Raw genomic sequence first — 24,089 nt, 5'->3', positions numbered from 1 at the left:
CTCAAAAAAAAAAAGGAAGTTTATTGGACTTACAGTTCCACATGGCTGGGGATACCTCGCAATCATGGCAGAAGGGAAGGAGGAGCAAGTCACATCTTATGGGGATGGCAGCAGGCAAAAAGAGAGCTTGTGCAGAGAACTCCTGTTTTTGAAACCATCAGATCTTGTGAGAACCATTCACTATCATGAGAACAGTAAGGGAAAGACCTGCCCCCACAATTCAATCACCTCCCACTGGGTCCCTCCCATAACACCTGAGACTTATGGGAGCTACAAGATGAGACTTGGGTGGGGACACAGAGCTAAACCATACCAGATACCTTTGCGCTGTGTGGTTTAGTGACTTAATGACTCAGACCTGGAACTCCCTGTCACCCCTGGTGCCCCCTTCACTCATTTACCTCACCTGCCTGGCCCCTGGAGGCACCTAAGTTACAGCTGATGAAATTCTGGCAGTTTCTAAGGCTCAGACAATTTCATACAACTCTGCTTTCATTAGGAAGCCAGTGGCCCAGAGAGCTAGCTGCAGGGATGGTCTTGCCCATAAACACAGAGCTAGTCAGAGGCAGAGCCAAGTATCCTGAAGAGTTGTCTCCTGTCCCACCAAGCTACCACCATGCCTGCTGCTGTGTAGCACTGACAATGCCAGTAGCTATTTTCTGATGTTAAAAGGTTTCCAGAATTATGTCAAGACATGACCAACACAGAGTTTTAACTTCCTAGAGTATCTTGTGAAAATGTTCCTCTTTGATAAGCTAAACATTTTAAAGTAGAAGGCATGCAGTTTTGGAGACATTTCATCTTATATTAGAGTCATGTATACATGGGCTTCCATGCCTATGACTTACAATGCTTCCCTGACCTTTGCAGTTGTCTACAAACTTCCCCAGCTTTTTCTAAATGCCCTTTTGTTCAATTTATTCTCTTCAATGAAGCTGAAAAAGTAAGTTCAGAGTTACTTACAGACTTACATTTTTTTTTTCCAAGACAGAGTCTTGCTCTGTCGCCCAGGCTGGAGTGCAGTGGCGCAATCTCAGCTCACTGCAAACTCCACCTCCCGGGTTCAAGTGATTCTCCTGCCTCAGCCTCCCAAGTAGCTGGGATTATAGGTGCCCACCACCATGCCTGGCTAATTTTTGTATTTTTAGTAGAGGCAGTGTTTCACTATGTTGGCCAGGCTGGTCTCGAACTCCTGACCTCGTGATCCACCCGCCTCGGCCTCCCATAGTGCTGGGATTACAGGTGTGAGCCACCGCGCCTGGCCCAGACTTGCATTTTTAAGAATTGCTAGGAACTTAAGGAAAGTAGAACAGAAAACTTCTGGAAAAAGAAAAAACAAGAATTTAGTTGAATTTTTGTCATTGCTATCTAATCTGAGGAATGACTTTATTTAAAAAAGAACAGCAGGCTGCCTCTTCCAATCTTGTCAAGAGAGCACATTTCCTACCAATGGAATTCTTGCAGAGATTCTGTGTACTGTTGTGCAGATTGTGCACTGCACAACTCCAGAGGGCACCATTCACATTGCCATCTATGTGAATGGTGCCAAATGGTCCCTCCTGGCAGAGACCTGTTGTATAGTTCACAATCCTGGCAATATACAGGGCACAATCTGTGCAGACACATGCTGAGGTCCTGCCTGACACCCTCTGCGTGACTTTTCTCTGATAAAGACACCATCCCTCTGCTGCAGCTAGGATTGCTTCATTTGCCAATGTCTACGGATCGTTCAGGATAATCTTCATTTCAAACATACATTCACCTACTTTCTGTAAGCACTGTAGTGTTTGTCAAGCCAGGTGTCTTGGTTTCAAGTCTGGAAAACAGGTTGTTGGATATATCTTTTAAGTGCCATTTTGCCTATATTTTGCCATTTCATTTCTTTAATTGAGGAAAATGTAGAAAACAAATATAATCGCATGGTTTGCTAGAAAATAAAAACATTTAGTATGTTAATTTTTTTAAAGGAAATATTTTCATTAAAATATAGCTCTGTAAGTGAAAGCGAGAAGAAAATAATTTTAGGTGTACATAGAATCCATCTCCAAAGTATCTACACGTATAGACTAGTAAGTTAAGATTAACCCATTGGCTCTACAGAAATAAAAGAGAGCTACCATGCACCCAAGAAGGCCAACCTGTCTAATAGAGATAGAGCTTGATTTTTAATTAGTGGAGGAACCAACTTTATATCACCCAACAAGGAAGGTGATGAAAAGATTCGGAGACATTTTTATACTATATTTCTCATTGTTTCTAGAATGAAATCCATACTCTTCAAGCTGGAAGTAGCTTTTTCGTTCACTCATTATTTATTCATTTAATTAATTGTTACTATTTGCCAAACACTGTGATCACGTGTCTGGGCTCCTTCATGAGGAATCTGTGGTCGTAAAGTTGGTTAGAGATAGGGCCAGAAACAAACCCCAGATGTTCTGTATCCAGGACACTTTACCCCACAGGGCTGTTAAATATCTCCATGTAGTTATATTCAGGTGATGAAATAGGAGAACATCTGTGTATTGCATGTGACCTGCATGTAATTCATGTAATAAAGATGAAATACAAACCCTTTGCCAGCCATTTCTTTATTACTCTAAATGCCACAACTTAAGGTTCAGCATCAGGGGTAGTAATATAAGAATTAGTTTGGAAATTCTGCAAATAAATATTTTCCTGTCTATTCATACTCTTTGATTCAAATATTTCAACCATGTCCTTTCTCAAATGTTGCCTTTACAGATTAAAATCCTATAAATAGCACTGACCCCTGAGGAACACAATCTTCTTACCCCTATCTTTGAGTATTAATCTAGACAGTTTCCTATTGATGACAAAATAAATACCCCAATCTAATGGTGGCTTTCTTTTTAAAGGATTTGTTTTTTGGGGGCTGGGGGGATATACAGCACATAGTTCATAACAATATGAGATTGCATTTTTGGAAGTATCTATACTCTTCCTTTATACAGTTAAATCTCCCTACTTGCTAAATATTGCTAGACTTGGTGGTTAAGGAGGTTGAGCACGTGTGAGCAAAGGGGAACAGCTGTTCTTGCCAGATGCCTTCTTCACTGCACAGACATAAATACTGCCCAAGGAGCCTCTGCAGGGCAGACTGAGATCTATTTGAAGTAGCTGCAAGGAGACCCTTTCTGACATTTTTGCTGGGTAAATTCATTCATATGCACCTTGACCAAAGGATACTGAGCTGAGTGACTAGGACAAGAATTCTGAATGCAAACTACTCAGGTTCAAATCCTGGCTCTGCCATCTACCTTACCAGCTTTTTGACACTCAGCAAGTTACTTAACCTCAGTCTTCAGCCTCTTCATCTGTAAGTGGGGGTAATAGTAGTTTCTTCATAGGATCTTCGAGGATTATATGAATTAGATATTATCATTAATAATTCCAGCAACACATACCTATTAAGCTCCTATTCCATTCCAATTACCGTGAATGAGGGAAATTGTCCCCCACTTCATGGAATTTAGAGTATTTTTTTCACACTAGAAGCCCTGACCCATCTAAGGATTGGGAAGTCAATGCAGTAAGGTGTGACCAGATTTAGTTTTACATGAATTCGCATATGATTTTACAAAATAAGAGTTTTATGAAACTTTCTTTCCCTTGCATATATTTTTATATGAATGTTTGGCCTATGTCTTGATATAAAAGTATTTCTTGTGAGTCTAGTAGAGAAGATGAGCAATTAAACAGCAACCTCAATACAGTGCATAAGATAAATGCAGTGAGTGTCATGGGCACATGCCAATGTCACCTGACCCAGTAAGGGCAGGTACAGAGAATCAGGCAAGCCTTCCCTGAGGAAGTAGCATTTAAGCTGAGACTTGAAGGATGAGTAAAAATTTACCAAAAGAAGTGGGGTGGAGGAGGAGAAATAGTTTGTTTAAGAGCAGTGAGCAGACCTGGGTGGGTAGGGGAGTAGTTAATGAAGCAAGGGAGAAACTTGTTCAGATTTGCATTTTAGTAAGGCCACTCTGGCTGCATGAAGAGAATAGGCAGGTATCAGTCGGGAAACTATTTAGTAATTTCAGGACACAGCGGCCTAGACTGGGGTGGGGGCAATGTGTATTTGAGAGGGACCTTGTACTTATGTAGAATTGACAGGACTTGTTGATTGATGGGGAAAGGTGCTGGAGCCAGAGCACGAAGGTGCTTATCCCACACCTCTGCTGTCTAATTTACATAGGTTTCAAGAGACAAATCTAAGTCTGAAAGCTCCAAGCTCCTAACTTGAAAAAATGTTCCTGTAAACAGGAAGACAGAATCTTTCAATCACTTTGCAAATCATCTCCCTATCTTGCTGGACATATCTGCAGGCTGTTGCTGGGCCTAGGATTTGGCAGGGCTTCCTGTTCCAAAGTGGGAGGGTTCCTGGCAGGAGATGGAAGGCTGGAAACAGAAAGGAAACTGGGCTAGTCAGGCACCTTGCATGAAGAGAAAAGAAGGGAAACCTGGTACTTTCCCATCTGATCCAGAAATTATCTGGTCGGAAAATAATTTAAAAGTACAGGTAATTCAAAGATGTTTATATTTGGCTTTGAAATGCCATGCATTTTTGGCACTAGACTTACTTTGCCAAACATTTTTCTTAGGCCTTATTTTGCATTCCCTGAACATGGACCATCTGGGCAACAGGGGGATGTGCCCAGAGCTCAGAGGGAGTCTGGGTGGGTGGCCGAGGAGGTCCTAATGTTCAAAACTTGGAATGAAACCACAACTCTCTCTCATCACCCCAGGTGATCAGTACTTATCTGTCCACCTGTGTCCTGCCACAGAGCAGGGAGCTTTTTGTGATCTAAGCCATGCCAGGTCATATGGTGAACTGGAAAACAGCTATCTAATTCCCAGCACACCAAATGTTTCCTACTTACATCTTCCTACTCACAGGGCCACCTCCACCCCGCTGGAGTGGCAGGCAGGGCTCCACAGCAATCTCAAAGTCAAACCATATTTGGAGCACAAGACAGGCTGTTTACAGATGTTACCATAAAAGACAATTTAAATAATCATCAGTACCGTTTTACAAAAGAGCTGGCCAGACCAGAAGGCCCCTTTTCCAGTTATTCCTAAGATTGCTGCTTCCAGAGGAGTTGAAAGGTTAGATTTTCTTCCCTGGCTCAGGTCTACCTAGGACAGGAGAGTCGTGCCTCACAGAAATCACTTCAAAAAGGATCTCAGCACCACATCCCACTAGGGCTTAGAAGAATCCTCAGGGTGGCAGCCACTCCCTACTTAGGAATCCCATGCATTCCCCTGTTCTTCCATCTGGACTGTGCCACGCCAGGGAATTCATTTGGTCCAGGCTAGAATTCATTGGGAATAATTAGCAATAGGCCCAAATCTGGAAGTTCAGAAAAATTGGTTCTCTCCGATTTGTTATAAAATTAAGTAGTATTTTTCACAATCACCACAGAGAAAAGGGCCTTTCTTAGTTTCCCAGTTCTTACAGGTCAGAATGGTTGGTTCACAGGAAATCCTTAGTAGGCGCTCTGTGATGCATCTATGTTTTTCCAAGTGTTGGTATTTTTCATTTAATAGAACCTTCTTCCAAAGGAGATTAGCTGCCAGACTCAGGCAGCCCGTACGTTTTTGAAAACGCCAGCATAGGTTTGACTCAGGTACCTGAAATATGTAAGGAAGCAAAGGCAGCGGATGTGCCAGGGGCACCCTCTTCCCCTCCTTCAAAGTCCCCTTGATTGGAGGTGGCGGAAAGAGTCTCTGGTGGCTCGTCCAACCCTTTAGAACATTCGCCCCCACCCGCTTCCCCTGTCTCCTCGCCAGACAGGAGTCCTTTCTCGCACTTACCCTCCATTCCCCATACACACACCTTGCTGAGGTCATCCTCAGCGTTCAGCCCGGAGAGGAAAGGAAACGTGAGCTAAAGCAACAGGTTCCACCCACAGCCTGAACTTGGAAGGGGATGCGGCGGCGGCAGGGCGGCTGGAGCTGCGCGGTGGAGGGAGAGGAAGCGGCGAGGAGGAAGGTGGAAGGGAAATGATGGTGCATGACCACCGAGCATACGTCACTCGGGCTCCCACGTGGGCTTGTGTATGTGCGTGTGTGAGGGGAGGAAGGTCCTTCACAGGGTCACTCGGACACTTCCGCGTGGAATAGGAGGCGCCAGGCTCGTGCTTTGGGGTGCCGGGTGGCTTCGGCGGGGTAACGAGTCACGCAGAGACTGCTTGAGGCACGCCAAGAAAATACGGGCGTCGGCGTCAAAATACACCACTCTCCCCAGCGCGCCGCCCTTGCTAACTGGCTGGACCTGCGTCCCTAACGCCCAGCGCCCCCTTCTTTTGGGCCTATCCTGGGCCCCTCCAACCCCATCCCAGCCTGCCTCCTGCTCCAGCCTGCTGCCGCGAAAACCGGGACTGCGGACTGCGCCGCGCCCGGCAGCCTCTGGGCATGCTCGGTGGCGGGACCGGCTCCACCGCCAGGAGGGCGCGTCCTCCCTCCCCTAGGGCGGTGACGGCGCCTGCAGCGACTTGCTGCCGCGCCCCGGCCAGGCACACCTTTTGGGGAGTCGGGGGACCACCCTGCCCGGCGCGGGCCGAGAGCGCCCCCCACCCCAAGCCTTCCGGCAGGTGGGAGGAGGGGCCGGCCAGGGAAACGCGGAGGCGGGAGTGAGACCTCCGACTGTCAGCGGTTCCTTAGAAAGTAAAGCTCAGCTCGCGCGCGAACCCGGTCTCCCAGCCGCGGGCGGGGAAGGGGCGGGGCGGGGCGGGGCCGGGCCGGGGCGGGGGGTGGTCTCAGCGCCTAGAGCGAGGTGCGAAATTAGTAGCCGCCCACCCCCTTCTCAGTTCCCGCCCCCAGGGAATTATAATTTCCTGGGAAAGTCTGGTTCTCGGAGAATCCTTGGGGCGGGGTAAAGGGGCGCGCCCGGCGCAAAATGGTTAATACAAAGTCTGCGCGCGCCGCGGGGTCCCTCTTATGAAAAGTGTGCGCGCTGGTGGCTGGGCACCCCTTTGCTAATTTGAGGGTTAGTTACCGGCAGGAAGTCTGGTTGTGTGAGAGGAAAGGCGGGCAGGAGGGAAGCTTCAGGCTGGTGCTGGCTCCCGCCCCCAGGCCTCCTTGGGGGATGCACCTCTGACCCAGTGGGCGCAGGGTGCGGGGCACTGAGCCGGGGCATTTGCGGCGGGCGGCGGGCGGCGGGCGGCGGGCGGCGGGAGGCTGGAGCAGGCTCGGCCCAGCGGCTCACTCTCTCTACTTCCTCCCCCTAGGATTACCGAGAGGATGGGATGGATCTAGGCAGTGACGCCGGCAGCAGCAGCAGCAGCAGCCGCGCCAGTTCACAGTCCAACTCCACGAAAGTGACCCCTTGCTCCGAGTGCAAATCTTCATCGTCGCCGGGGGGCAGCCTGGACTTGGTGTCTGCTCTGGAGGACTATGAGGAGCCCTTCCCGGTCTACCAGAAGAAGGTGATTGATGAGTGGGCGCCGGAGGAGGACGGGGAGGAGGAGGAAGAGGAGGACGAGCGCGACCAGCGAGGGTACCGGGATGGCCGCTGTCCGGCCCGGGAACCGGGGGACGTAAGCTCCAGGACCCGCAGCGGCGGCGGCGGCGGCGAGGGCAGGAGCGCCACCACCGCCATGCCGCCCCCGGTGCCCAACGGCAACCTCCACCAGCACGACCCCCAGGACTTCAGGCACAATGGCAACGTGGTGGTGGCTGGCCGGCCGAGCAGTTCCCGGGGCCCCCGCCGGGCGATCCAAAAGCCCCAGCCGGCTGGGGGCCGGCGCAGTGGCCGCGGCCCGGCGGCTGGTGGGCTCTGCCTTCAGCCCCCAGACGGCGGGACTTGCGTCCCTGAAGAGCCCCCGGTGCCACCTATGGATTGGGAGGCGCTGGAGAAGCATCTGGCCGGGCTGCAGTTCCGGGAGCAGGAGGTACGGAACCAGGGCCAGGCGAGGACCAACTCCACCTCCGTAAGTTGGCCGGGGTGCGTGCCCACGCGCGCACACACGCGTACACACCCCGCGCACAGCCCGCACGCCCCCTCCCTGCGCTCCTGCCCGCCCGCGGCCCCATTCATTCTTCCTCGAGGGTGGGGGCCAGGCCGGAGAGCCTGCCGTCTGCTCCCCTGGGGATAAGGTTGCTCGGTCTGTGAGCTGTCTGGGTTTGCAGGATGGGCTGAGAGGAAGGAGGAGCAGCCAGAGGGCAGCGGAAACTCGGGTTAGTGGAACCGGCGACTCATTTTAATGGAATTACTTATGGAGACCAGGTTGTGAGTCACTTGCCTGAAAATAAATCCGGGGAGATTCTGGCACCAAAAGTCAGTGCCTGCGGGGGATATTTCAAATCGTAATAGTTGTGGCTTTGTCAATCGTGGTGGCTCTCCTCTCGTTGCTACTAATGTCTCATCCATATATAGGCTTGTTCCTATGCACACGCACACATTCGCCTGCCCACACCACCGGTCTGGCAGCGGGGTTCGTTCCGTCTTGCGTTAAGCAGATGCTCCTGTATTTGAATGGGTTGATTTTCCTCCTCTAAGACTTTCTTCCTTTATGAAACCCGAGTTATTGTTGACCTGAGGGAACGGGGTAAATGGACCTGTCAGGAGAAGGGAGGGGTTCTTCCCTGGGTCGCCTGACACACTCCCTCTGCTGTGAATCCCTCCTTGTTTTGATAACGGAGCCACTTACAGTTTCTTACCGGAGGCTACTGCCTCAATTCAGGAAAGCCAGACAGGGAGGGGTGCTGGAGTGGAAAAGCGGGAGGGAGGAGAGGAGGGCTGCATCTATAATGAGAAGCTCTGGCAGGTTCACACTTGTCTCAACATCTTTTTTGCCCCTGAGAGAAGAGCAGATAAATGACTTAAAAGAAAACCACCATGAATGTAACTCCCCTGTTTAGCTCTGTTTTGAGATAAAGCAACAGTTGTAATTTGAAATCGTTAATGATGACCCTAATTAGGGCTGAAGGGCATAGTTGAAAGGAGCTGCTTTCTGTGTGTGGCAGCTGTGTGGCAGGTGGGAAAATGCTTGCCTTGCGGGTGTAATTTTTGCGACACCAGGACCCCGGGACTCCTGAAAATTGGGTGCATGCACTCTGACTTCAGGGGTGAGGATGGTAACTGTGTTTCACAGAGAAATTGCCATGGTTCTATCAGAGAGCGCCCTTGGCTGACAGAGCCTGCTGGTTAGTTTCCCTTGGGAAACTACTTAATAAATTAACATACTCATTTTAATCCCAGCTGTTTAGGAGTTTACCATGGCCATTAACAGACGCGGAATCTTTCCATTACAGTCAATACTATCTCTTATACCTTGCAGTAGAAAATATCCTTTTCCCACTTTGTGCTTGAGAAAAATAACTCATTAATACCTGGGCTTAACAATGACTGGGAAATAAGCAGGAAGTTAGTTTACTATTGTATGACATTTATACATTCCAGGAAAATTTAGTACTTGGGTATGCATGCAAAGTTAGGGTTTGATGGTGACAATGAGCTCCATTATTCAAAAGTTGTGGAACAAATTGTTTTTGAGCACCCATGTATGTGTTGTGTGCTGGGGATGGTTCTGAGTGCTGTAGTTGCACATCAGTCCACATGGGGCTGAAATTCTGATGAGGGAAGGTAGGGATACAGACTGCATTCCCTCCAGGAACTTAAAATTTGATGGCTTACCTATCACCACCTCATACCCCTACCCCCAACACATCTTCTGGTTATTGTGAAGACTATGGATCTTTCCTTCTTGGGCAGTCTTTGAAACCAATGGTGTATCCTCACCTAGTGAACAGTTTGAATATTTGCATATTTGGGTTTCTTTCCTTCACTTCCAGCTTTCCTGGAAATGCCCCTTCTGGTCATTTCCTCTACAAGTTACACAGAGAAATTTAGATTTCATTGTGTCAAAGCAAGGATGTATACAGAAAAAAGGGAGAAGGAGGTGGCATTTGAGGTTAATGCTGGATTTTTTCATGTTTTGGTTTGTGTTTGAACAAAATTACTAGTCAATGTTGGTTTAGAATACTGTTTTTCAAACAGTAAGTTTCCCATGAAATCACCTTAGCATTTAAAAAAAATGAAATAAAACAGAATGTATGATAGTGTATTGCAGGGAGTCATAGTAAAGTTGGTAATTTTTAAAACTTTAGTTTTATATGTATGGTGGGTTGCAACATAAAGTTTACTTCTCACTATGGGTCGCTGTTATAAAAGATTGAAAACCACTGACTTAAATCCTGTTTAGTGCTGCCTGGAGTAAGTAAGGGAATTTATGACCATGAGGACAGAAACCGGAGAAGAACAAAGGAGCCGTGTGGAAGAGAAAGCCTGCCTTGAAGGAACTGTTCAAATCCAATGATATTTTACTCCTCTTTAAAATGTCTTGTATGAATATATTTAAGTGGCATTAATACACACCACTCGAATGGGGTATACAATGAAAAGGGGATAGCTTCTCTTCACCAAGTAAGCCTATTCCTACTTCAGGGCTTTTGCCCTTCTGTTACCTCTGCTTGGAAGCAAGTGTCTGGTTCCTTCTCATCATTCCAGACTCAGCTCAACTCTTACAGCTCAGAGAAGCTGTCCCCCACCACCCTTCCTAAAGTAAAGTAACAGCACTCCACCCCAACTCAAGCACTCCTCGCGTATTGTTTTCTTCGTGTTTGTCACTATCTGACATTATCTTATTTAGTTCTCTATTTTTGGTCCCTCTGAAATGTAGGCGGGAGTGCAAGGTTCTTGCCTGTTTTTTAACTCTATAACCTATTGCCTGGAACATGCCTTGGATGGAGTAGGTTCTCAAATATTGAATGAATGAATGAATGAATGAATGAATGTTTATAATAACAACACAACCCACATCTAATCCAACTCCCATTTTACAGTTGAGAAAATTGAATCCCAGAGAGGTTAAGTGATTTGCCTCAGACACAGTGAGAAACTTATGAACAGGGTTTTGTTCTTTCTTCTGACACCAGACTAGTTCCCCCCCGCCCCCCCGTTTTTTTAATGCTTAAAATAATTTGAAGTAAAAGGAAAGGAAGGAGCTCCCACCTCCCTGAAACTTAACAGGGTTTCCTATTGACAAGTCCCTTATTGCACTTCCTTAGAATTAAGGACATAAGTAAACTGGGAAATCATCAAAACACCCTTACTTATGAGTCTTCTTTTGCAGACAGGGTTTTGTATTGTTTTGTTTCAATGACATACTGTTGGGTTCTGCAGAGCAGGGTAGTAACAGAATCCATGTCTCCTCACTCCACATCCAGTGCTCTTTCCTTCCTCTCAGTTGTGGTGATGCACGCAGAAGGATGACTGAGATCTCAAAAATGGGATGACAATCAGTTATCCCTAATTCAAGGAAGATTGAGAGGCAAATTTAAAAACTTATAATGTTTAGGTGGGATTTAAAACCTAGCACTGACTTTCACTTTGTGATGGGTTTAGAAAACTAATCTCTCTCTTGGTATCTGTGGAGGGTGATGAGCTTGGATGCTGTCAGGAACTATCTTTGGTGTCAGAGCGTGGAAGGGCCTGAGGAGTCCTGATGGAAACACTCTAGTGACTGGATCTTTGCTCCGTCTCAGAGCTGGGGGCCCAAGACAGACCTCCAGCACCTGGCCCAGCCCTCCACTGTGATGTCAGCACCTGGGGCAGCCATATCCCCAGTAGTTCCCATTGTGCGTGACACAAATAAATGCTTGAAACATGCAGAGAGGGTGAGGGGCTTTACCCGAAAACCGGAACTACTCCCAGAAGTGCCCCTTCCATGGGCAGCCCCTGCTCATCTGGTGTCAGTGTGCTTCTCACAGTCCTGCCCTGGGCTTGTATTCCCTCCTGTGGGTGAACACTCTTATTAAATTCAAGGGCCATAGATGGAGTAAAGAAAGGTTCTGGGGTTGATGCCTTTGATGTCAGATTAGGAATCCTGCTTACAGAAGTTCATGTTTCTCTTAAATTCTTATCTTCTTGCCTACTGTAACTCTGGTGCACAGGACTGGACAGTTTTCCCTCTTATGAGAGCGGGCCACAGACAGTCAGCTTTCTCTCTTCTGCTTCTCCAGGACCTTAGTACATCACTGTAGCCCTCTTGCTCCTGTTCAAAAGGCTCTGTGGACCTGTCAGCAAGTGGGATGGGGGGGCCACTGCCTCAGTGTACTCTTCCTCCTAAATGGAATATAATTACACATCTTTTTCTCTGTATTTTTCCCCGAGGCTTCCTCTCCTTCAGGGGATGTGTTCCTCCATGTCTAGCCTGTTTCCTGTCTCTGGAGACTCAGCCCATTTTGATGCTTTTCTTTAAAAATAGCTTTATTGGCCAGGCATGGTGGCTCAGGCCTGTAATCCCAGCACTTTGGTAGGCCAAGTCAGGCTGATCACCTGAGATCAGGAGTTTGAGACCAGTCTGGCCAACATGGTGAATCCCTGTCTCTTCTAAAAATACAAAAATTAGCCGGGCATGGTGGTGGGCGCCTGTAATCCCAGCTACTGGGGAGGCTGAGGCAGGAGAATCGCTTAAACCCAGGAGGCGGAGGTTGCAGTGAGCCGAGATCACGCCATTGCACTCCAGCCTGGGTGACAAGAGTGAAGCTTCGTCTCAAAAATAGAATAGAGTAGAGTAGAGTAGAGTAGAGTAGAGTAGAATAGAATAATAAAATAAAAAGCTTTATTAAGGTATAAGTGACATACATCAACTCTACATATTTAAAATGTACAATTTGATGAGTTTTGACATATGTATGGCATATGTATGTGTTTTGACACACCTGTGAAACCATCATGAACATCAAGATAATGAACATATTTAGCATCCCCAAAGTATCCTTGCACTCCTTTGTAATACCACCATCTTGTCCCTGGGCAACCAACTGATCTGATTTCTATGTTATAGATTAGTTTATGTCTTCTAAAATTAACATAAGTGGAATCACACTATGTATGGATTTTTGTCTGGCTTCTTTCACTCAAAAAGTGATTATTTTGAGATTCATCCATGTTATTGTATGTATCAGTGGTTCATTCGAACTCTTGCTGAGTAGTGTTCCATTTTGTGGATATACCATTTTCATCTGTTGATAGACACAGGCATTGTTTCTAGGTTTTGGCTATTACAAATAAAATTGTTATGGACACTCATGTATACATTTTATCTATTTATTTTTGGGACAAAGTTTCGCTCTTGTCACACAGGCTGGAGTGCAATGATGCTATCTTGGCTCACTGCCACCTCCGTCTCCTGGGTTCAAGTGATTCTCCTGCCTCAGCCTCCTGAGTAGCTGGGATTACAGGCACCCACCATCATGCCTGGCTAATTTTTGTATTTTTGTAGAGACAGGGTTTCACCATGTTGGTCAAGCTGATCTCGAACTCCTGACCTCAGGTGATCCACCCACCTCCGCCTCCCAAAGTGCTGGGATTACAGGTGTGAGCCACTGTGCCCGGCCTGAATATACACTTTCATTTCTCTTGGGTGAATAACTAGAAATAAGAACGGCTGGATCACATGGTAGGTGTATGTTTACCTGTGTAAGAAGCTGCCTAACTGTCTTCCAAGGAAGTACTATTTTACTTTGCCATCACATGATGCTTAAAGCACTGAAAGAGGTTTCCCCTTTTTCCTATTGCCCTATTCCATCTGCATCCTGCTTTCCAGGATACCTCCCTTCAGGTGGCTGGGCGGCTGCTCCCTCCTTCTTAAGAGAAAACAACAAGAGAGCAAGGAGATCACTTGTCACATCCAACCAGTCTTTACTCCTGTTGTTTAAAAAAGGAAAGGAATCATTTTTAAATTAGAGAAGAGCTCTAGTTGTAGACTCAACACATTTTAAGTGCAGTTTTATTATTTTTAGTGCCTCTGACAGGTGCATTTTCCTCATTTAATGAGAAGATAAGAATAATTTTAATTGACACGTTAATTGAAAGCAAATTCTTCTGACGAAGTTATTTCCAAAGTACTTGAAAATAATGTGTCTTTTTATTTGTTTATATTATTAGCTAGTAGCACACTTTTTAAATTACCTACATTTCTTCCTAGAATGGTACTAATTATAGGTTATTTTCAATGTATTATTCTGTAAGAATTACAGCCCAGTTACTTCTTCCCCATCAACGACACACTACTAAAGTAGCTTGAATGGCTGAGTAGTTTATTTCTTTAGTTACTTGGGCTATGTTTAAATTACATAAGTGTCTGTTTTTGTAGACTGAATTAAGATGTCTTTAGTATTCCTACAAAATATAGTAAAGTTTATAAGTTTAATAAGTTGTGTGATTCTGCAGCCTGGGGCACAGCATTGAAAACATTCTGTGTGGAATGCAGCTATCACTTATTCCTGTTAGTTAGAGAGCATGACATGACAGTGTTAAAATTTTTTCTTCTTTTTACTGTAACTGGAAATTACCAGGGTGAAATGTATTCTGTGTTTCAACCTTTTACCTTGAAATATCTAGTACTATAATGAAAAGTTCTTTGCCTACTTTCCTATTTATGATGATTTTTGCTTAAGAGCTGCAAAGGCTGCTCTGTCTACTGGCATGTACTCTAGACTTCAAAGAAATACGGTTAGGTTTTTGTCTTTGTTTTTTTTTTTTTTTTTAAGTTAGGTTGCAGGCAAACCATATGTAAACAATTCTTAAAATTTTGAAAATATACCATTAGTTCTGGGGCTATCTATGTGTATATACAATTAAGTTATTATTGGATGGAGCATTGTATTTTAGAACAGTCTTTGAAAATGTAGTTTGATTAAAATAAATCTTTGCCTACCAATTAGTTTGCACATAGTGGACCTTTAAGACATCCTCAGGAAAATTTTCAGGATGCACATCTAAAAAACAGAGGCAGATATTCTCATCACACTTGAAGAGCTTCTTGAACATCTCACCACTGACATCACCTCACCTCCCTCCATCCCTTCCTGCTCTGCCTGCATTTCCAGTTCCAGACTCCTTGCTGGCATTCCTGACAGAAATCTCACACCTAACAAAAATCAGGCCAGACTCATCAATTTCTGATTTTGGTTCCCAGCTCTTTTGGTGACATCATAACTACTTTTTTTTCAGACAGTCTCGCTCTGTCACCCAGGCTGCAGTACAGTGGCACAATCTCGACTCGCTGCAACCCCCACCTCCCGGTTTCAAGCAATTCTCATGCCTCAGCCTCCGGAGTAGCTGGTAGTACTACAGGTGCCCACCACCATGCCCAGCTAATTTTTTAGGGATGGGGTTTCTCCATGTTGGCCAGACTGGTCTCGAACTCCTGACCTCAAGTGATCCACTCGCCTTGGCCTCCCAAGTGCTGGGATTATAGGTGTGAGCCACCACGCCCGGCCCATAACTACTTTTATCTTGAATTCTCTGTTGTCTTCTTCTGGGTATGTCTTTTAACAGTCCAACTATCTTAAGTCCCCCCTCCCCCTTAAACACATATTACACATTACACATTCCCTGAAGTGTGGACATTTTATATACAGTTGTTATCTGGTTGGTTAATGTATTTTGTGCCAGCCTTTCTCTTTAGTTCTTTAATTTACTCAAAGTTGCTACACTATAAACTTTCTTATTAGTGCTAAAGTGGTAATTCCAGGTCCTTTCTTAAAAGCTTATCCAAATACTGTGATATTGCATTTGCATTTTATTTATTTATTTATTTTTTGAGACGGAATCTCACTGTGTTGCCTAGGCTGGAGTACAGTGGCACAATCTCAGCTCACTGCAAACTCCGCCTCCCAGCTTCAAGTGATTCTCCTGCCTCAGCCTCCTGAGTAGCTGGGATTACAGGCACCCACCATCATGCCTGGCTAATTTTTGTATTTTTGCTAGAGACGGGATTTCACTATGTTGGCCAGGCTAGTCTCGAACTCCTGACCTCAGGTGATCCGCCTGCCTCAGCCTCCCAAAGTGCTGGGATTACAGGCGTGAGCCACCGCACCCAGCCTACATTTGCATTTTAATAGCAATTTGTTTTTATTTCTGGACCTCTGTCGCTGAAGAGATGAATGGTCTTGTTTTCTTACTTTTGAAAATCGGTCCTTAGTGTTTTAATGAAAAGGGCGTTTGCAGGTGCTTTTCCTTAGTTGCTTGATGCTTTCTGTGCTCTCAGCACAAATGCACTTTCTACTGTCACTTACAGGGAGACTATTTTGCACTAAACTTTTGTAGAAATTCAAGTGTCAATTGTGAAATTGAGCATTTTCAATAGAAGGGTAATAGGATTTTAGAGATAGAAAGGGATTCTGGGAGATCATCTCATCAAATGCTATTTTCAAAGGAGGAAACTGAGGTCTATGAAGATTACACGTCTTCACCCAACTTCCTCAGCCCAAGCCTGACCCAGCCTCAAGTCACCCGACTCCTAATTCCCACTTTTAATGACCTGTGCCCCACTTCAGTGCTTCAGCAGATGCCACCTTTTTAAATTGTTTTTTTTTTTTAAAGAATGGGTGTTCCCCAAATTTAATTTGGAGTACAGATCCATTTTCATAATTTAAGAGCTTCCAAAACTGGAAGTAGATTCTAATTTTTATCAATCGATAGAAAAGATTTCATTTCGTTGATTTTTTTAAAACTATGTTGTCAGAACAATTATAAAATTGCTTTCTTCCTTTTAAACTTCAGCTCATCACTGTGTGTATTTCTAGCAATAGAACAGTGCCCTCCCTGGATGATAGAAAGCTAGCGGAGAGAAGATCTCTGTGTGGCTCACCCCACAAGTGAAGACAGATTTTGTTCTATCTAAAGAGTACCCTCCAAAAGGAGAAATAACAAAACCAAGAAAAGACTAGTAGGAAGAGTATTTGTGGGGTTCAGAAGCAGCCCATAAAATAGTCTAGATTAAGATGCCTGGCATAGTTAGAATATGTGTGAGAATTTCTTATTCCACTTGTATGCCACTTATTTGTACTTAGAATTTAAAAGGCTTGCTGATTTGTAGTGTTTTTGAGTGTTCTCTGGTGAGAGCAAGAAATAGAAAAATGAATATAAGGACAGGGAAATACATTTGGATTTTTATTTGTGTATTTCCCCAGTTAAATTTGTAGGGCTGAACTGTCCTTAATTATTTGTTTCACATCCAGGATAGTTGTAATAATCCTTCACTTACCAAGTCTCTCTTCAAATCTGCAAGAGCTCTCCCTGTTTCTCAGATGCTCTTGCTTCTTTTTGTTGTTTGTGTGTTTGTTTTGTCTTAGTTTTGGCTACTACTTCCCTTTTGTGAAGAATTATCTTCCTGTCCTCTGAAAATGGAAGATAAAAAAATAATAAAATAAAAAGTAATTGTTGCCCTTTGTATGTTATCTGTTAAATAATTATGTCAAGCATGTTCTGTCACTGATCTTTATCACTTGTCTTTATCTGTTCTCATTTATGCATATACTTAATCTAATTTTTTCTCTCCACTGACCGATTTTTCAATATTTGCATCATTTTATGTTATTTTCATTTTTTCCCTACTCTTGTGGTGTATTTCCCATAAAGTGTAGGTAGTTCAAAAGATGTTGTTTAGGCTAGGAAAAGCCCAGGTGGTGGGAATGATCCCAACTAGTGTTTTGTTCAGCCCCAGGTTGATAGTTTTTTAAAAGGTACTTGTAAACCCATTTTTTTGCTACCTCTAACCAACATGAGGTTGTATTAAAGCCAAACTTACTGAAAGCTAAAGTTACCAACTTTCTTGGTCTGATTTTGTGTATCAGGTTTTCCAATTATTGCCACTTGTATCTGTACATTTTGTTTTGTTTTGTTTTTGAGACAGAGTCTCGCTGTCGCCCAGGCTGGAGCGCAGTGGCGCGATCTTGGCTCACTGCAGGCTCCGCCCCCCGGGGTTCACGCCATTCTCCTGCCTCAGCCTCCTGAGTAGTTGGGACTACAGGCGCCTACCATCTTGCCCGGCTAATTTTTTGTATTTTTAGTAGAGACGGGGTTTCACTGTGTTAGCCAGGATGGTCTCGATCTCCTGACCTCGTGATCCACCCGCCTCGGCTTCCCAAAGTGCTGGGATTACAGGCGTGAGCCACCGCGCCCGGCCGTATCTGTACATTTTACTGATGCCTCTGTATCTCCACCCAAACATTTCATATTTATGTGTAATCAAATAACCTCTTTGGCTTATCCATCATCAGCAATATCACATTAATCATTTTTTTTCTTTTTTTTCTTCCATTTCTCAGAGTCTCTTCTTAGTATTTATGGTTCATGAAAGTGACTGTGCATCTTTCTTCCTTGGGATATTAGCATAGTAGACCCAAACAAAAAGCTTCAATTTTTATGGATTCCAAGAAGCAGTGCATTAGTCTGCAGCTGATTTCTGCAAATTCATCAGTTCAAGAGGGTTTTATTGCCCATGTCTGAGATGATTGATCTCTTCAAAACTCTGCCTTATAGAAATAAATGTCTTAGTTATTCACAGAGTTAGTTTTTTGTTTTTGTTTTACAAAGTATTACAAAAAGCTTCTATTAAGAAAGTGTGTGGGGTTGGGCCTTTCCAGGTGCAGAGGCAGGTGATTCTCCGTTTGCCACAGGCTGATGGGGATGCTTTTCAGGATGCTTGGGAAACGGCAGAAACCATCTCTGCAGCCTCCCAGCCAGGCCTGCAGACAGCGGATGGTCTGTCCGTGCCTCCCTGGGCATACCCCAGCTGATTGGGTCATGCTGTTGCCCCTCAGCAGCACACGCCCCTTGCTTCCTCCTCTGAGATCTCCCCACTGTGGTCCTCAGCCTGCCTGTTTCGCCTTTCTCTCCTGTGCAGGTTACCAATTCAACGTCCCTAAGAAAGTGGCTCATCTAGCACAGGGTGCCTCTGGTGGCCAGGACCCCCTGCCAGGCCCACTCTTATACTGCTTGATGTTGGAGAGGTGAGGGCAGGCACTCCCTAGCCACCCAGCTGTGCCAGGGTTGGCCTGCTCACACGTGGGTTGTAGGTGTGCCTGGAACAAAACAATTGGTAAGTCCTGGCAGCTCCTAAATGAATGTAACTTGATTCTGCTTCCTTCTTGGTTTGCCATATATGGAGAGAACTTTGCTTTCTGAAAAAGTTTAAAGGGAATGAGGTAATTTCCTCATAATTCCTAAGATCTCCGGCAGTGTTGTAAATTTAGATTTGAGGTTAGAGTACTAAAAAATAAAAACAAAAGCAGAAAAGCTCCTGTGCTCTGAAATGCCAGGGTATTTTTAATGTCAAGTCCAGCAGCATAATAGCTTTTACCTATTTTCCCCACCTAAAGAAAGAGTAGTGTTAAACTTATTTCCAAAATAAAAGGAGTCTGAACCTCTAGGAAACTGGTACTGTATCATCTTAGAAAAGAACCTAAAGGCTAATCTACACTCCTAAAAATAACATGTTTTCAAATAGTTTCAGAATCAATTCAGTCTCCTGTTTTTCTCTTCATGATACCAGTAGCTAAAAATTACCCTACTTAATGAAAATTGCAGACAATTTTTTTTCTTTATGCAGTCTTACATAATTTTTGGTCCATTTTGACCTAGTCTGACATTTTATTTTGAACAACTACATCTTAAGTGCTTTTTTTTTTTGCAGCAAGATTTATTGTGAAGAGCAAAAGAATAAAGCTTCCACAGTGTGGAAGGGGACCCGAGTGGGTTGCCCAGTGCTCTGTCCTTTTTGTTTCCACTCTAAAATTGGTTCGGCAAGGAGTAAGAGAGTAGACCACTGGAATTGTATTTTTGAACACTCGAACTGTATAACCAGTAATCTGTTAGAGTTGTTATCCATCTTACAGTGACCCCATCATCTGACCCAAATAGCTTTTAAAATAAGAGCTCATTCTAGAAGAACAACTTTAGGCAGCAGTAACTTTAAAACATTTTGAATACCTGCTCTACTGTGGTATAGTGATCTAAATATTAGATTTATTTTTCTTGTGTCTCATATAGAAACTCTAAACAAAGCAGATGAACAGTTGTGTCTGTACTAACACATGACTAAAACCTCTATAGAGTTCCAGTGTGTTGAAAGCCAAATTAAAGCTCTCTTTTTTTAGTAAACAATCCCACTGGGAATGAGAATATTAGAGCCAAGAGGGAGTCCAGAGCAAGGGTGGTAAACTCGGATGCTTCCAGAGGTCACGTAGATAACCTGTTGGAGCAGTGGGCCCAGTGGGAGAGGACCATGGTGTCCTGGAGGGTATGTCCTAGGGGTAAAGGGGCAGCTGCTGTTGCTTGCCCCCTGACTTCGTGCCATGCCAGAACATGGTCTCAGTGTTCTGATGTGTCAGGAGAAGCCCAAGATCCAAGCCTGAGATGTTATGAGAACTATCTTGACTATTACATATTGGCAAACAACTTCAAACATACATATACATTTGTGAGACTAACAAATATCTGCTGTCCAGAATACTGCCCCTAGGCTACCAGTTACCCATCTTGCTCCTAATCCAACCTCCTCACTTTTCGTACGAGAAAACTGAGATCCAAAGAGGCTAAATGTCTTACCTGAAATGAGGATAAGTTGGGGCAAGGTGGGACCATTTGCCAAGAGGTCGGTGAGATTGTAGAAGTAAGGGATCTTCAGGAGGAAAACCCATGAAGGAGTGTTGTTCTTATTTATTGACACCAGAGTAGCTTTTTTTTTTCTCCTTTCAGTGCTTAAAATAATTAGAAATAATAACATCCAAAGGAAAAAAACACGACCCACTACACACCTCTATTTCACTTAATTTTTATACACATCCCATTACTTAGCATTTACTTTTCTCTTTCATCTTCAAAGCAGTTCAAAAATTGATTTGTTATTTGTAGTCAGGGAACTGTGTCATGATTTATTTTTTATTATTTATGAATAATAAAAAGGGAAGAACTCTTTAAGAACAGAGTATCTGAAATATAAACACACACACATATGTGGCCTCAGCTGTTTCATCTGCTAGAAATTCATCTGAGACCATTTAATTCGAAGGTGTGGCGGTGAGTCTTTATAAAATTTCTTGTTATGCAGAATCTAATGAAACTTAGTCATATTGAGACTTTATTTAATTGTAGCTGTCATTCATAATATAGTGGAGGACCTGTTGAAAATATAAAAGTTGGGACTCTTTTTTCCTCTTTGGAACTATTGGCTCTAAGTATAAAGTTAACATAGATTCCAAATAAACTAAACAATTTTGGGATGTTTATTCACTTTTCTTTAGAAAAACAGGAAACTGTTTTTGTTTTTGTTTTTGTTTTTTTTGAGACAGAGTCTCGCTCTGTCACCCAGGCTGGAGTGCAGTGGCATGATCTCAGCTCACTGCAAGCTCCACTTCCCGGGTTCAGGCCACTCTCCTGCCTCAGCCTCCTGAGTAGCTGGGACTACAGGCGCCCGCCACCACGCCCAGCTAATTTTTTGTATTTTTAGAAGAGATGGGGTTTTACCGTGTTAGCCAGGATGGTCTCTTTCTCCTGACCTCGTGATCCACCCCGCCTTGGCCTCCCAAAGTGCTGGGATTACAGTCGTGAGCCACCGCACCTGGCCAGGAAACGTTTTTTATATTAGTTTTTTTTTTTTAAACTTATTTTGGAATAATTTTAGATTTGCAAATAAATTGCAAAGATAGTACACAGAGTTCTCAAATAGCCTTCAGCAGCTTCCCCTTATGTTAGTATCTTGTATGTCTAGGATACATTTTTCAAGCTATTCATGTTTCAAGAAGAAATGAACATTTACCCAATACTATCACCTAACCTACAAACTTTATTGAGATTTATATTGGCCTTTGAAATTAAAAAGGGTATACTAAAACTATTTGATAACTGTAATAAGTAATATGTCCTCATAGGCTGTGACTTGAGGAGGGAGGGGAGAGTTAGGTTCCTCCACATTCTACACTGCCCCTCCACAAAGCCATCCTAAACAGGCATGAAATTTAAGTAAACATGGTGCTAATATATTTGCTATGTAAATGCTTTTGAAGACAAGTCTCTAGCCTCCTCTTCCAATCAGGTTGCCTTGCCTGTATCCCTCCTCGGTGGAACTCTGGTGCTGCCGCTGGAGAAGACAGATGGAGTGAAGGGGCAGATAAAGAAATATGTGCACACACGCCCTGTGGAGGGTGCATCTCCTCTCGTCAGGGAGGAGGGAGCGAGGGGGCTGTTTTGTGAGTTCTTAAGTGTAGAAATAAACTTGCCCACAGCCTGCTTTCCATCTGGGCTGTGGACAGCCACAAGTTCTCACTTGTTATTTGCTCTCTGATATCCAGATTTTTTATTGTTTTAAAGTAGGAAACAACTTTTCAGCTTGGTAGTTTACTTCTTTAAAGTTAAGTTTCTGGTGGAATTGTGAAGGCTCTGTGAGTGTCCGGTGGAAGTCCTGGGAGAGGGTACGTTACAGGCAACTCACAGAGGTGTGAGCGACCTGTGGAACAAATGCCACTCAGGATGTGAAAGGGCTGGGGTTAAGTCATGAGGAACAGATTAGAAATGGTATAGAAAAGGGTTTAGGACTCTTGCAGGAGTGGAAAAGGGAAGGGAAATTGGCACATCAGGATGTTCAATATTTGTTGACTGATTGAATGGTCAGAATTTCAAAAACTAAACCACTAATGGGCATCAGGCATAGTTTTGTTGCCAATAGAAGGATGTCCCCGGCCAGGTGCAGTGGCTTACACCTGTAATCCCAGCACTTTGGGAGGCCTGGGTGGGCAGATCACTTTGAGGTCAGGAGTTCGAGACCAGCCTGGCCAACATGGTGAAACCCTGTCTCTACCAAAAAAAAAAACAAAACAAAAAAACAAGTTAGCTGGGCATGGGCATGGTGGCACACACCTGTAATCCCAGCTATTTGAGAGGCTAAGGTAGGAGAATCGCTTGAACCCAGGAGGCAGAGATTGCTCTGAGCCAAGATCGCACCATGGCATTCCAGTCCATGAGACTCCATGGACTCCATCTCAAAAAAAAAAAAATAGAAGGATGTCCCCATGACTCAGTGAATTCTCATAGAGCATCTGGTTTTGCCAACAGGAGCAGTAATTTCCTTTTGTTAAATTTTTTTTAACTAATTATGTGTTCAATATATTGTGGATTATGATAGCACTAACTCAACATTTCTTTCAGGAAAATTGTGTTTTCTGGACCACAGTAATTTGAATAGCTCCTTCAACTTAGATATTCTCTTGAAGTTCATTACATGCTGTGCTGGAGGATGGGAGGTATTGCAAATACCCTCCTCTATATTCTTAGGTTCTTCCTCCTGTGATGGATGTTCATGGGTTTTGGTACCCAGCATGAGTTACCCTTCCTAAGAGCTCCCAGCTTCCTTTTGGGGGACTACCTCTTCCGTGTCTTGTGTGATTTTGGTGGAAGAGTAATTATAAGTAGCTGACTCATGTCCTGGGAACCTCAGCTCGACTTCCTTCTCCTCCCCTGGCTCTGCTGCAGGTGGAAGAGCTCCCAGGAAATTTATGTCTAGAGAATTTGCAGCAAGGTCCTCAGGGACAGTCGGAGGCCCTCGCAATGTTGACTGCTGCCAAACCCATGCTATGAAGGGACCATGGCTGTGACTTCTGCTTCCTGACCTTGTTTCTACTTGTTTCCAAAGCGCTGCTCTAGTGTCTGCCTCCTGTTGCTTCTGTGGGTTTGTTAGCCAGTGTTGGTTTTAATTGCTTGCAAGTCAGGAACCCTAATTAATAACAGCGGGCAGTCTCTTGACTTAGGACTCAAGTTCAAACCATGACAGTTGAAGGCCCAGTATTAATAAATACATTTCTGTTGCCCAATCATTAAATATCGAAGGTGTAATGGACCTTAAAAGCTCATCTGGCCCAATCCCCTGTATTTTCCTCCAGTGGTGAGGAAATAAACACATCAAGTGAAAGAGATGTTCAAAGGGTCATAAATGTAACATGCCAAGTTGGTATCCTACATAGAGACATCAGGGCTCATTGGTCTCGGCATCTTGCCCACACACCCTCACCATACTCCTTTACCTCTGTGACCCATAGTGTCCACTTATGGGATGGGATGACAGGGCATAACCTAGGGTGGCACCAGTGACCTTGGAAAGGGTCACAGCTAACTAGCCCCCATAGGGATTCAACCTGTGACTCTGGTGGTGGTAATACCAAGATTCAGACACTGAGCTGAAATGTCAGCATCCAGCTGCAGCCACAGGTGTGCCTGTGTGCTC

At 44.5% G+C, this 24,089-nt stretch overlaps 1 protein-coding gene and 1 long non-coding RNA gene across 4 annotated transcripts in view; one reads left to right on the top strand and one right to left on the bottom strand.

The window, feature by feature from the left end:
* The window catches only part of LOC116463426 (schwannomin-interacting protein 1), a 597,626-nt gene that overhangs the window by 459,450 nt on the left and 114,087 nt on the right, over positions 1 to 24,089 (top strand). Inside the window, exons 1-2 of one of the 3 annotated variants that reach the window (XM_032146524.2) lie at positions 6,768 to 6,793; positions 7,248 to 7,949. In XM_032146524.2, the coding sequence (XP_032002415.1) occupies positions 7,266 to 7,949 (684 nt within the window). In that variant the 5' untranslated portion in view covers positions 6,768 to 6,793; positions 7,248 to 7,265. Of the gene's footprint in view, positions 1 to 6,767; positions 6,794 to 6,923; positions 7,007 to 7,247; positions 7,950 to 24,089 lie in introns of those variants that run through there. The other 2 variants (XM_032146523.2, XM_032146522.2) reach the window with 2 other exon arrangements.
* LOC116463428 (uncharacterized) lies at positions 8,193 to 11,521 on the bottom strand. The gene is made up of 3 exons (XR_004246679.2): positions 11,404 to 11,521; positions 11,134 to 11,329; positions 8,193 to 8,554 (listed from the first exon to the last, which is right to left on the bottom strand). It is a non-coding gene; the product is annotated as an uncharacterized LOC116463428 (long non-coding RNA).

This window comes from Hylobates moloch, unplaced genomic scaffold (assembly GCF_009828535.3).
Source record: "Hylobates moloch isolate HMO894 unplaced genomic scaffold, HMol_V3 SCAFFOLD_36, whole genome shotgun sequence".
Classification (NCBI taxonomy): domain Eukaryota; kingdom Metazoa; phylum Chordata; class Mammalia; order Primates; family Hylobatidae; genus Hylobates; species Hylobates moloch.
Note: the sequence above shows the minus strand (reverse complement) of the source record. Positions and strands in the feature narration are given on the sequence as shown.